Genomic DNA, 13,783 nt, shown 5'->3' on the forward strand with positions numbered 1-13,783 from the left:
GGAGAAAAGACAGAGAGATAGACAGAACAGTTGCTCAGAGGAAACAGAATACCCACAAGAGCTTGGAAAAGGAAAAACCTAACGACTGGAAAGTTAGTGATACTCAAAAGAAAGTCCAACTTTTCAAAAAATGAGGGCCTGAGAGGACAGAGAACATGGGAAAAAAAGAATAAACGACCTGACCTGATCACTGGAAGGGAGGTACTGAGTCTGCTGTGGCCAAAAAAGAAGAGCGGAGCTGACAAGGCAAATAAGACCAGTGAGTTTGGAGAATTACAGCTTATACAGAACTACAGCATTATTACAACAGCATAGGAGAAAAATTGTCCTCACAATTTATTGGATTGAACTCCAAAATCAACTCTGATTGTTGAGACCAAACAAGTGAAGACAAAAAAGGGAATCTGTCCACCAATACACTAAAGCTGATTGAGATCCATCATTATGAGGATCTTTAATAGGAACCTTCGCCTTCAGGATGTCACTATCATGTACTTCACTGCCCTGGCTGCTCTAATGGTCATCTTGGTGGCTTCGTACCAGGCACCCAACAATGCTGTCGATATTGCCACCCTCAAATCACACCGCTCTAGCCCTCTCCCACCTCTCCCCATGCCCTTCCGTGTGCCCCTTGATCCACGCGGGGAGCTCCAACTGTCTTGGAACATCAGCTACGCCAACCAGGAGATTTACATGGGTCTGAGGGTTGCAGAGCCCAGATACGGCGTGGTCCTGGGGATGTCTGACCGGGGGGAGCTGACCAACGCTGACCTGGTAGTGCTGTGGGATACTGGGACTAAGAGCTACTTTGGGGTAAGCAAACCTGGGACGTGTGTTATCTGTATAATCTGTTTTCAAATGACTGAACTTAAAAGAATTTGTGTTGAATTTATAAAGAGTCTGACTGACACAAAGCTTGCCTCTAAAAAGATATGGATGTCAAGCAGGTTTCTAAACAGAAAGTGTAAAAAAGTCCTCCTCACTCTTAAAAAATTTCTCTATGTTCACTTGTCAAATTCATAAATGCACAGGGATTAAAGTCAGAGATGAAAGTCTACAAGGAGTGGAGGTTTCCCTCTTTCCTAGTGTTCCTCATCTGTCTGTGGCTCCCAAGGGCGTGAGAATGGTGTTTTTGCACAAGGAGCCAGCGGACGGCTTGCTTCGTGATCACATAGTCACAAAGGATGTTATCGGCCCCTGCTAATTGGAAATCACTCAAACTGCACTAATAGCTAAAGTTCATCTGGGAATCATTAGCAGACATTAGCATTTAAAAATTGAATCCTGTGCTGATTAAGATGTGTAAAATGCCTCATTTTCATTTTGCCACACACAAGCCTTTTTAACAATCCCAACTCAAATTGCTGATAATTGTTTTTCCTGGAAAAACCATTTATCTTGCTACAAAAATTCAATTTACCTTCCTTTTCATTTGCATTTCTGTCCATTGTTTTAGTATTGCAATAAGGTTCATGTGGAAATATTAAGAAGAAACAGTAAGCACTGTGAATACTAATTCGCTGCATTTAAAAAATGATGCAGTATCAATTCTCATTCTTCTTTGGAGAAACCTTTTCGATGTACTTTGTCTGTGGGTATCACATTCTTATTATAAAAACTGAGACTGTATCTACCAACGTCTGATTGGTTGGGAAATGTTTGTACATGAATGAGATGAAAGACATTGGAACCTTTAGGTACCTGTTTCAACAGGATTAGCTTTTGGTTTGTACAATCTACATAACTTTGGCGAAAGCCATTAGCAAATAAGGAATTAACATTTTAACATTTTAGGGTGTGTGGTTTCACCACAATGATCTGCCTATTACAGTTCAGAAAGAAGGTAAGGGTTAATTTCAGGTCATGATTTAAATAAAACACAGGGACAGCTTCCAAAGTCCAACTTGTTCTTTTTTAATGACGGCTATAAACCTGAACAACAGAGCTGTGATAGCAGCCAAAATATTGTTTATCACGTCACTCTTTTTTTCCCACAGGTGAATTGCTCCGCACTGCAGAGCAATCACTCACAGCTACAAGCAATGCACTCAGTGTTAAGTAATTCCTCCCATCAATGCCTAGAAATAAGGACATTTTAAACTACTCAATATATAATGTTAACATTCTTACAATTATGACCATCATCACAGTAGACATCCATAAAGGACATTACACCACAAAATAAATTCAAATTTACATTAACTGCTGTATGAACTGTATACTGCAAGACCCACAGGAAAAAAAATAGAAAAAAATAGATAAGAAGTTATAAGGGGGTAATATTAGTACGGTTGCATTAATGACTACTGTAACAGTTCTGCCAGTGGGTCTTTTTTAAATCTTGTCTGCATTATGTGTCTGCCATAGTTTCTTATGTATTTAATTGTTTTTGTGCAGATAAAACCTAAAAGAAGCAGAGCTTTTCCTCTTATTTGATATTTGCAGGTAACATATGCATATTCATGAACTGCTGTAGAAAAGGGCAGACTGAGTGAGTGTAGGTTGGTGTGTGTGGATGACTGTATTTACTGTATTTATTTACTGCAGGCTATGCAAATGCCCCTCAGGGATAATAAAGATTACCTTGACCTTGACTCTCAATGTATGGAAAGATGCAAGTTGGGGCTGTTGCAGATATCCTCTACCAAAAATGTATTACTTTTTTTTTAGTTTTTAGGTTAGTTTTATTTATTTTTGCACAATTTAAAAAAAACGACAAAAATGACAAAGATAACAAATCACATACAGAGCAGGGAGAGGCAGAAAACCCAGTTGGTTTATTTGAAGTCTCCACCCAAGTAATGTTAAAATATCACAAAATGTAGAACGCAAAATTAACATACAGACACTAATATGTCTAAAAAAAAGTAAGTAATGGCAAACTAATATTAACATTTTAACCAACTATTACCGTATTTTAAATATTCAACTTTAACATCCAAAGCTAGATGACTAGTTATCGAGAAAGACATCATGTCTTCATGGTTTACTGTAGCAGATCTGTCACCATGGTATTGGGTGATGGAGTACTATTTCTTTTAATGCTGCATGATATTCATGGGATAAAAAAAAATCAATCTGAATCAAGAATCAATCTGGGCTCAGAGGGATCAAGCAGGACTCTGGAGGTCCCTCTAAAGACAGAAAACACACACTCACACACGAAGGCTGTTTCTCACTGACAAGTTAGGTCAGTGACAAACGAAACTACCTCTGAGGTCAATCCTCATAGACAAGTCATATTATGATAAACAATGTATATATTTGTGGATTTGGGCATGTTTTTTTCAGTTTTGAGGTAAGTATTTTTATAAGCAAAAACTCCTCATTGTAAGTGCAGAAGGGAGGAGAACAATACATGGTATACATTGACATGAACAGTAGCTGTGATCCTCGCCTTAATTTCCACATAATTTCAGCCCTGCTTCCCTTTAGTTACCCAAATCCCTGTGTACCACATCCCTGCAGTTTAGAATCTAACCATCATAATGTAACACTCACATTGTAAAGTATTTTCCTGTTAAATTGATCTCCTCCCTGCAAGCTGACTCTCCTTTTCCCCTTGTTGTCTCTCTTCCCTCAGGAGATCAAAATTTCCAGAATAAGAAAGGTCACTGCTGTACTACAGTCATAGCTCTCTCTTCTCTCTCAAACACACACACAGACACACACACAGACACACACACACACAGACACACACCCAGACACACACACACACACGTTGCTTCTCAAAAATCCAGGCACATTTTAGATATGCTCTGTAGTTCAGGGATTCCTAAAATCCCTTTTGAGCCATGGGATTCAACCAGACATATACAGATTGAAGTTTTTCTTTTCTTTTCTCTCTTTCTTCTCTTTGGTTAGGTGTGAGTTGAAGCACATTTATGTGGTACTTGTACCTCCCTTTGGAAACCACAACTCAAGTTCAGGACCTTTCAGTATGAAATTCCCTCTTTGTATTACTATCCCTTGAAGTTCAGATGAAGGAGAACTTGCTAGAACTTAACGTTTTTTGAATCAAATAATCACGATGTGACTGTCTCGCAGTTATCTACTGAGGTCATGTATTCTCCTCACAGGCATGTAACACACATAATAAATACTGTATACTGCCCACATTTTTTTTTTTTTTAGATTTATATATACTGTATGTATTTCAAAATTGTTGGCTTCAAAATCTTTGCAGTTTGTGCAGAACAGTTATATAAGAGGGACAGAGAGGGAGACAGAAATAAAAAGAGCGATCTTAGTTGCTATTCTGGACAGATATGAATGTGAGAAACATAAAAGAAGCAGATAGACTGAGCTGTTGCAGAGCCTCCTGGCAGAGAAATAGAATCTTGTACACCGGGTTAGGAAGGTTTCGCAACATGGTACGCCACACTAATTTCTTTCTATTAAATCTTTCCCAATCCACTGTCAAACAATCCACTAAAATTGTGTAAATTTGTGGTAATTTTAAAAATAAACACACAGTGGTAACATTATTTCTGCTCTGGTTGGTTATTTGACCAGTGAGATCTCAGCAAAAAGCTTTCCTTTGTGTCTCATTGACCATTCCCCATTCGTCAAACATTTTTCTGCATAACTCAATTACTGGCCTTTTTTTTTTTTTTTACTCCGGTTTTATTTGAAAAATTTGTATCTGAACTTACTCTCCAGCCTTGTTTGCATGGAATCACAGCTCCCCTGAAATGTATTAAGTAATGGTTGAATAGTGAGTTTCTCTTGGTAAAACTAAAGGAAACTTGGTTTCCCTTGGTTTCACTCCATCAACCACTACCATGGTAATAGATCTGCTACAGAAAGCCAAGGCAATTTCCTTCAACTGTTTCTCAAAACATCCATAGTCTAATATTGTCCACCTTGAAATCATGACTAAATGTGATAAATGAAACACAATAACATGCTGTTAAATGTTTTGTTTTGTTGTGTCTATTTGGTGTTTATTATATTTATAGATTGGATTTGTCTTATTGTGTGTGTCTTTTCCTTGAGGATGCATGGAGCGACAGCGAGGGTCACATTTCAATGGACAGCCAGCAGGACTACGAGTTGATCAAAGCCAAACAGAAACCTGATGGATTCTACCTGCTCTTCAAAAGACCATTCAGTACCTGTGATCCCAGAGACTACGTCATTGAGGTGGGCAGTCTTTGTTTCACAGTGTGTGTGTCTGTGTACACATCAGGGGAGGAGAATGTGGGTCTATGGGCTTCATAGTGTGAGTTAATATAAATAGTTTTTTGGACTTGTTAATAGCAACGGCAATAGTGTTTTCTATGGGATACTCAGGTGAACCTGAATGAGAGGTGCTTTTTTTTGCTTGGTTGGTTTATTTATGCATTTAGGTTCTGCAAGTGTGCACTGCTTAGGAAAAATTGGTTTGGCCTCTGTCTCTCCTTTTTCACCTTAAAAAAAAATCCACTTTTTTGCAGCACCATTAGTTTGCAAAATTTGATAAATAATGACGAAAAGGTATTCTAACTACTAAAGGACACAGTTGATATACAGTGGAGTCAAAAGTTCTGAAACCATTTTCACATGGGAAAGTGGTCTCAGACTTTTAGACCCCATTGTAGTTGTGACTTTGTTCTGCTTTTCTCACATCAAGTTTGCTCACATTGTATGAGCTGTGTAAACTGCCGGGGCAAACGTGGCTCTGGACCCGTTGACTGAAGAATCCTATATATATATATATATATATATATATAGAGGACGATCTGGTGGACATTCTAATTCTAGCAATTAGCTCTTGTTTTGTTAACATTACTGGCTAAGGCATCAGGTAATTCTCTTCCTGCAGCAGTAGTCTCCCACTGTATTATTGTTTATCTTCCTGCTTATTAGTCTTATTAATTTATCACCTGTAAAGCACCTTGAAATGCACTTGAAAGGTGCTATGCAAATGATGTTTGAGTTATTTTCTACATCGATGTTACCCCTCCATTCTACCCAAGCCCACATGAAGGGGCAAGCCCACTTTATATGTTGCACACGGCCTCAAGCCACAAAAAAGTCTGTCAATCCTGAACTGAGTGAACCTGAGAGTTAACAGGTGGCGAGAAGTAGAAGATAACATGGGGGGGGTGGTGGGAAAGAGGGTGTTTGAGTTAACGCATGTGTGTAGCCTAAAGTACAACACAGTGTATTTGCACTTTACATGTACCCATGTGTGAGTGGGAAGGTGTGTGTCTGCATTTTAATGATATTTTTTATTTATTGCTGTATTTGGTACGAATAAAAAAAGCATTGAGACTGATCACCAAGCGCTAATGCTTTCAGGTTTAGACATAAAATACTCAGAAAGTTGGAATGGTCGGCACAATTCCACTGAAGCATTCATTATCATGATTATGGTTTCCATGGTGCCGCATTAGACAACTAAGTTGCAGACACAAAACCGACGCACATTGCTATGACAACATAATGAAAAGTTCCCTGTGTTTGCCATAGTAGGTATTTCAGCCAAATAGGAGTCATGAGAGACTATGAATTTAAAATACACAGCCTTGCTGTTCATGTTCTGCACTGTAGAAATCAAACCTCCTTTCTTTTCTTACTGTTTTGATTGGTCAGGAGGGAACTGTGCATATCATCTATGGCTTCTTGGATCAACCACTTGCCTCGCTGGAGCAGCTGAACCTGTCCCGGATCCACACAGGGGTACAGAGAGTGCTGATGCTGCGCCCCGACACGCCGTCACCCACCCTGTCTCCAGATGTGCAGACACTAGATGTCGTGGCGCCAAATGTCATCATACCAACTCAAGAGACCACCTACTGGTGCTTCATCTACAAGATGCCTGAAAACATGCCCAAGAACCACATTGTTATGGTACAAATGCCTCTAAAACTGGAATCACTTAACATAGAGTTTATGTACACACAGTGGAGTGGGTGTTTTTAGATGGAGATTTGTGCACAGGTAGCTATTACTGCTCCTCGTCTGCCAGCTGGGCCAAAGGACACATGAGCTGCAGTGTCATGGTTAGAAAGAAAAAACATAAACAAAAGTAAATGTAAATCTCAACATGTTACCTCACAAACTTATTTTTTTTCCAGAGAAACAGATCCGGTATATTTACTGTGACGAAATGTGAACAGATCCAGTGTAAAACATACAATAGGATAAGATATGTAATGGTATTTCATAGTGTGTTGCTTTTAATTAATTAATATTTTAAATTTAAATTGACATACTTGTTTGCAGTAAAAACACATAGAAAAACACTTCTCTTTTTCACTGTGTTTCTGTCAGTATGAGTCAGTGATAACTCCAGGAAACGAGGCCATCGTGCATCACATAGAGGTGTTTGAATGTTCTCCGGATATCAGCAACGTTCCAGAGTACAGCGGCTCCTGTGATGACAAGATGAAGCCGGGCAAGCTCAACTTCTGCCGCCATGTGTTAGCTGCGTGGGCTATGGGTGCTGAGGTATGATGGGAAACATCCTTAAAAAAATACATCCTTTTACTTCTACCTTTATAAGGACTCTCCAATGACTTTTTTTTTTTTTTTTTTTTAAGATTTAAGACTCAAATTAGTAAAAGCATGAAAATAGATGAGCACCTACACACACAAACAGAAAAGCCATCAGAGTAAGGAGAATAAACATATGCATAGTCAAGTTTTTTAATACACATAACAGGTGCCTAATAAAAATAATTGAAATAGAGGGTTGGAATAAAGTTTGATTTTGATCCAGTCCTTGAATCTACTATCAGAGGTAAACAAAAACTCCTACAAGATTAATATCCAAGCCTAGAACTGCAAGCAGAAAACCTTTTAAAGATGATCCCACACGCAGCACAAGTCTGTTAAGAGACAGTCCACTCACATGCAAATATTCACAAACCTGCTTACATGGCCACTCAGATACACACATGAACATGAATGAGTCCACATACGCATGTACACTGGTGAAGTACTGAAGGACAAAGGGTTACATCATGGATGTATTCTTTTTGAAGCTTTCTGCCAATTAGAAACTTAACTAACTGACTAACCAACTTAACCAATCAGCAGGGCCATAGCCACACACCAATGCAGTTTTATTCCTGGCAGTGTACAGAAAGCTTCTTAATTATCTTAATTACCTTCTTAAATTTAATTAAATTTTAATTTTTTTTTAAATTTTCATGTACTTACTGTAGATTATCATGCAGCAAAATCAAATTTACACAAAAGATAAGTAAACAGTTAACTGACAAAATCACATATGAACATTTTTATTTATCTTAGGTTTATTTGTATAGAGACATGGTATATAGCATGAACCAGTGTCAAATACCACAGCATTCATAGTCTAAGCTAATTTGCAGTGCCCATTCCACGGTCCTTTGTCCCCACACTCTTGTGCAACCCATAGGAGCACTTCAATAATTCGGGCTCTTCCCGGCAGCATCAGTGCCAGACCTTCGTCGTCATTAGTTAGGCACAAAAACGACAAGGTCATCTGACCTCCTCCTTTGCTCCGGCAATAAATATTACTGTCTCCCAACAGTGAAATTTAACTATGGGTCGTAAGAAGCTGCTTGGACAGATGCCCTATGGGGTCGTCTTTCAGGGGAGGACAGTTTCAAACAAGTATGTCGCAGTTACAAGCTCCCAACTGAAATTGTTCAGCGTGGGAGAAGTGCACCTGTTTCCTCTTGTGAACTAGTCAGGCAACTAGTCATTCAGTCAGTCATCTATCAGGCATTAAAACATCCCAGTTAAATACTATGGCTACCAAAGAGCCGGCTGACCAAGCAAGTAAGCAAGTAGCCGGCTAATCACATAGAGCAAAGAGGACAGGGAACGGTGAGCCTGTCACCATATTTCTCTGCTCTGCTCTGCTCTCCGCTGTATCACAGCCAGCCTGGCCCCTCTCTGATTGGATTATCTGCCAGCCAAACAAAAACAAGCAGGATGCCTTCTGTGAGCTTAGAGCTGTGAAGACAAGATTAGGTGGGAAATATTCAGGCCTCTTTCATCACCTCTAAATGGTGTTGTTCCATTCTCCCCGCCAGCGCACCGTTTTCAGAAGGGAGACGTGGCCTCGCAAAAGCTCAAGAGAAAAAGAGGAAAATAGAGTTAAGAAGTTTGAAAGAGGAGAGAAACAATAATGTATGACGCTGTCAGAGAGGCCAGCACCAGGGGAAAAGAAGTGTGTGTGTGTGTGTAGGAAAGAAAGCAAGCCTCTAAGGATTTTACCGTTATACGTTAAAGCGAGATTAAATAAAACTGCTCTTTCTTCGGTTACAAACTGTATCAGCAGACGTGGCTTGAGGTTGACCTCTCTCAGAAATAGGTGAAGACACAGATGATGAATCAGGATTAAAACAAGATTCCTTGATAACAGCATGGAGGTTTGACACCCATGGGGCCAGCAGTGACTCAAAAAGGATTTTCTTATGATGATAAGCAGAACACTTCAGAATCACCACAAGGAGTGAAAAGGCAAGTGAAAGAAAACATACCTCACCAGTTCAACCGCCATCCCAGAGGGTGCATCCGTATGAGAACACCACCGTTCTCGGTGTAAAAATAATCGATAGACATTTTTTGAGCCAGCTCATACATCCAAAAAGCCTAAAAAAAACAAAAAAGAAAAAAAACAAACAAAACAAAACTGAAGGTTCAAAACAAGGAACATGGCTAATGCACAGACTGAAGTGATTTAAAGCTGTGTGTCATTGTTCAGGTTTCTGTATCATAATCAGTTTAAAAACTCCTTCTCAGTCTTACAGTCTGTTGCTGTTACAATTTCAAATTCTGTGAGCGATTTGGTGTTCATGAGCAGGCATCTTGATATTTTCAGAGCTAGGCTATCTATTATCCCTGCAGTATGGACAAGAAAGTGAATAAGACTGATATGATAGTGATTCCTTAGATATACCACTTTGACGGAGGAACACATCCGACAGAGGCTCGAGGACTGGTTTGAAGTGGATTGCAGAAGGCAGCAATTGAATTTTAAGACATCCTACTGAGTGTGAAATGAAATTCTCTCTTCTGGAAGTTTGAGAAACACCTGTCAAAACTTTGGAGGGGCCAGATATATGTCTTTCAGCACTTAAGGTGGTACAGCTTTGCACGGGGTGACTTCTTTTTGTCATGATCCAATAATGACTGCCTTGAACAAAATGAGCCAGGATGCAAAAAAACCCAAAAAACCCCAAAACATGAAAGAAACAAAGAAGAAAACGTTTTGTTCAGCTCCATCCTAAAAATTTGAGATATTTTAATATGATTTTGCCTTGGGACACTGGCCCTTTAGAGTCCCATGTTGTGATTATACTTAGGTTCCTTTCAACAAAACACTGTCAAACTCCGCAAGTGGCTCCCCAACTCTGACATCTATTACTTCTATCTCTATACAGTGCTTCAGTATATAATCAGTACATGATCATTCAGTATAGATCAACAAACGACAAGTTGTGCATATTGTGAGGATATTAAGTCTCAAAATGTTTTTACTCAACGGCTCCAAATCATCTGTAAGATACATGAGGAGTCTTTGCTACAATTTCAAAGCAGCTCTGCATAAATTAGGAGGAATAATGAATTATTCGAGTCCCAAATGTGTGTGTGTTTGCTTGCAGGCTTTCTACTATCCTCCTGATGCAGGGCTGCCTATTGGTGGACCAGGATCCTCAAGGTTCCTTCGCCTGGAGGTCCATTACCACAACCCTCTCCTTATATCTGGTACATACAGTACACATGCAAACACACACACACACACACACACACACACATGCACTCTGTCTTCAGATCCCTCTTTCTTACACACACACACACACACACACACACACACACACACACACACACACACACACACACACACACACACACAGAAGCAGCCAGATTCTCTGTATCTTGCCCCAGGAGCCCAGGGCTTATCTTCAGCAGAGCAATTCATTTAAAATTTTCCCAGATATACCTTTTGATCTCACCTGTAAAAGTCACTACAGACTTTGCTTTTCTTATCCTGATCTGACCTTACAATATGCACATTTCCTACTAATTCTAATTCTTTGCACATTTTTCTTGGGTTGTTTTCTGTTAAGATTTTGTATATCCTCTTATCTCTTCCTTCAAACTTTCCTGTAGCTGGAGAGAGATAGAGCTAAGGCTTTGCAACAACTTAAGATTCCTGACACGAAAAATCAAGCCCCAATAATAGCAACACTAGTGCGCTCAGTGATTGATTTGAAGTATTTTTGACAAGAAATGAGAGGAGTGAGATGTGGAAGACATGCAAAAAAAGGTCCCCAGCTGGACTTTATCCGAGACGTTGTGAATTAAACCTCTAGGCCACCAGGGCAGCTCCTTGATGTGAATTTTTAAACCCATTTCCGAAATATGACCAAAAACACCCCTTAACATCTTAGGAATTTTACCAGGCTACAGTGACTTTTTTTTTCCTTAGCAGGCTTAACAACTGTAATGCTGTCTTTGCTGGTCTATGCAAGATAAACGCCAGATGATTCAAAACGTGGCAGCATGTGTGCTGACAAGGACCAGATGGAGAGGACATATTACAAACTCATTAAGCCTGTGAAATTTTTCTGTGACACTATAATCCTCTCCCCTAAATAATCTTAAATTTGTTGCTCTCTAGGAGATGAACAGGACCTGAAATGAACTGATTATTCATTCACTCACATTCTTTGTAGAATAGTTGAGTGCAAAAATAATTCTGGCTGGCACGTCTGGCTGTCTACTTGTAAGCAGACTGTATGTTACATATTTTTAACATTCCATGACACACTACATGCAGGCCGTCGTGACTCATCTGGGATACGGTTGCACTACACCCCCAGCCTGAGGCAGTACGACGCAGGGATCATGGAGCTGGGCCTCGTTTATACTCCCGTCATGGCTATCCCACCCGAACAACACTCCTTCTACCTCAGTGGGTACTGCACCTCCAAGTGTACCCAGACTGTATGTATACAAAATCTCCATCATTTACTACATTATTTACGGTTCAAATGTTCAAATGTTGAGAATATTAATGTGTAAGAATATTTTAGCCAGGGTGCCGCATATTTTAAGTTTTTTGCCACTAGCGCACAAAAATCTTGGTTAGAGCTTGACCTAAAAAAAAAAAAAAAAAAAAAGTCTGTTTCTCTGTTTGTTTGTCTGCCTGTTTGTCTATCTAGGCTTTGCCTCCAGGTGGAATCTATATATTTGCATCCCAGCTGCACACCCACCTGGCGGGACGTGGGGTGAGGACAGTTTTGGTGAGGGGAGGCAAAGAGCTGGAGGTGGTACAGGAGGACCCGCACTTCAGTACACACTACCAGGTGAGCGACAGCAGGGCTCAGTTTACCCAGAGGAACTCAGTGCAGAGACCTGCCTTTGTGCATTGTATATTATATTGTAATAGATTGGATAAAAGTGAGTGTCATTTCGCACCACTCTGAGCTGTGTGCCACTGGGACAAAGATTATCCTCAAAAAAAAAAAATCACTGAGAAATGAATACTGACGCTGGCTGTTGGCTACTGCACCTTTGAAATAAAAATCTTTTCATTACAATAAAGTCTTATTAGACATAGTCTTTCATTTTGCATTGGGTGACCTATATTAGCTATATACATTATACATAAGCTGAATATTACAAGCAAATGCTTGATACTCAGTAGTGGACTTGTTACAGACAAGATGTTTCATATTATTTATGACTTGGGCAAAGGGACTGGCATTGTGATTGTTAGTTGTTCAGTAGTTGTAGGCAAAAAGAGGTTGTACTACACATGCCGTGAAAAGCTAAAATATTACAGTGTCAGACGGCCATTTTTCTATATTCCTCTTATCCTCAACAAATCCCATTAAAAGACGAAAACCAACAATGTGTGCCCACTGGTTGCTGTCAAAGACATATATTTTTGAAACTGCTAACAAATGTCTTTAAAAAGGCTTAATAATTCCGTAAAACAGCTGGGCACTGTAGTTTCTAGCAAATGCTACTCAGACAGGAGTAAGTAGTGCCTTTGTTGTAGACTATTTCCAGCGGTGGACGGATATACCTGTGGTGCTCCAATTAGTATTTGTGGCAGCAGGACTGTGTGCGTGGGACTGACTCAAAATAAACGACAGGAGCCCCTGTTCATCGTAATGAAGGAACATATCAGTGCAACGCTTTGGCTCACTGATGTGTTTTAAATAGTTTTTGGACATCAACTCAGCTCTATGATAGAGGGATAAGCTACAACAAGAACTGGCTACGCAGACAATATTTTTTAAGCAGGATCAATTCATACTTGGTTTTTGGTCTTTTCATGGGGTTTGCTGACAATAAGAAAAATATACAGTATAATATAAGATTAAATATAAGATTATCTCTAGATATGTTCTTTAACATACATTTTACTGAAGAATAATTGAAGCATAATTTGCCTTAGCCCACATTTGCATCACTGTGTTTCTCCCTTTGGCTAATATAACTCACTTTGGCCATTTGGTTACTAATGCAGGGGGTAATTTAAATAAAAAGAAACATTTTTGCAAGTGTTGATACTAAAAATACACACCATATACATACTTTTACAACTTTTGACTGAACACCTACATAGCTAGGCTACCACGGATTACTTGCGTCTTTACCCAACGTCAATTTGCTGACCTGCCTGTATTTTATAGAAAGTTGGAGGTCTTCTATGACTCGTGAATTTGGGCCTCATCAGGTGTAGCACGGTGTATTCTCCGTCCACAAGACAACAAAGCAAAAACCCTCCTGTCCATCAACTCAACATCGAAACTGACAAACAACAACATTAACATTGTTGAGA

At 39.5% G+C, this 13,783-nt stretch overlaps 2 protein-coding genes across 2 annotated transcripts in view; one reads left to right on the forward strand and one right to left on the reverse strand.

Annotated features, from left to right (window-relative positions):
• sardh (sarcosine dehydrogenase) overlaps window positions 1-13,783 on the reverse strand; it is a 66,425-nt gene that overhangs the window by 8,503 nt on the left and 44,139 nt on the right. The gene's annotated exons all lie outside the window — the stretch shown is intronic.
• The window catches only part of dbh (dopamine beta-hydroxylase (dopamine beta-monooxygenase)), a 17,596-nt gene continuing 4,257 nt past the window's right edge, over window positions 445-13,783 (forward strand). The window contains exons 1-7 of the mRNA XM_040157433.1: window positions 445-813; window positions 4,999-5,145; window positions 6,580-6,837; window positions 7,261-7,437; window positions 10,590-10,692; window positions 11,768-11,934; window positions 12,153-12,296. Of these exons, the coding sequence (XP_040013367.1) occupies window positions 445-813; window positions 4,999-5,145; window positions 6,580-6,837; window positions 7,261-7,437; window positions 10,590-10,692; window positions 11,768-11,934; window positions 12,153-12,296 (1,365 nt within the window). The remainder of the gene's footprint in view (window positions 814-4,998; window positions 5,146-6,579; window positions 6,838-7,260; window positions 7,438-10,589; window positions 10,693-11,767; window positions 11,935-12,152; window positions 12,297-13,783) is intronic.

This window comes from Xiphias gladius, chromosome 20, assembly GCF_016859285.1.
Source record: "Xiphias gladius isolate SHS-SW01 ecotype Sanya breed wild chromosome 20, ASM1685928v1, whole genome shotgun sequence".
Classification (NCBI taxonomy): Eukaryota; Metazoa; Chordata; class Actinopteri; order Istiophoriformes; family Xiphiidae; genus Xiphias; species Xiphias gladius.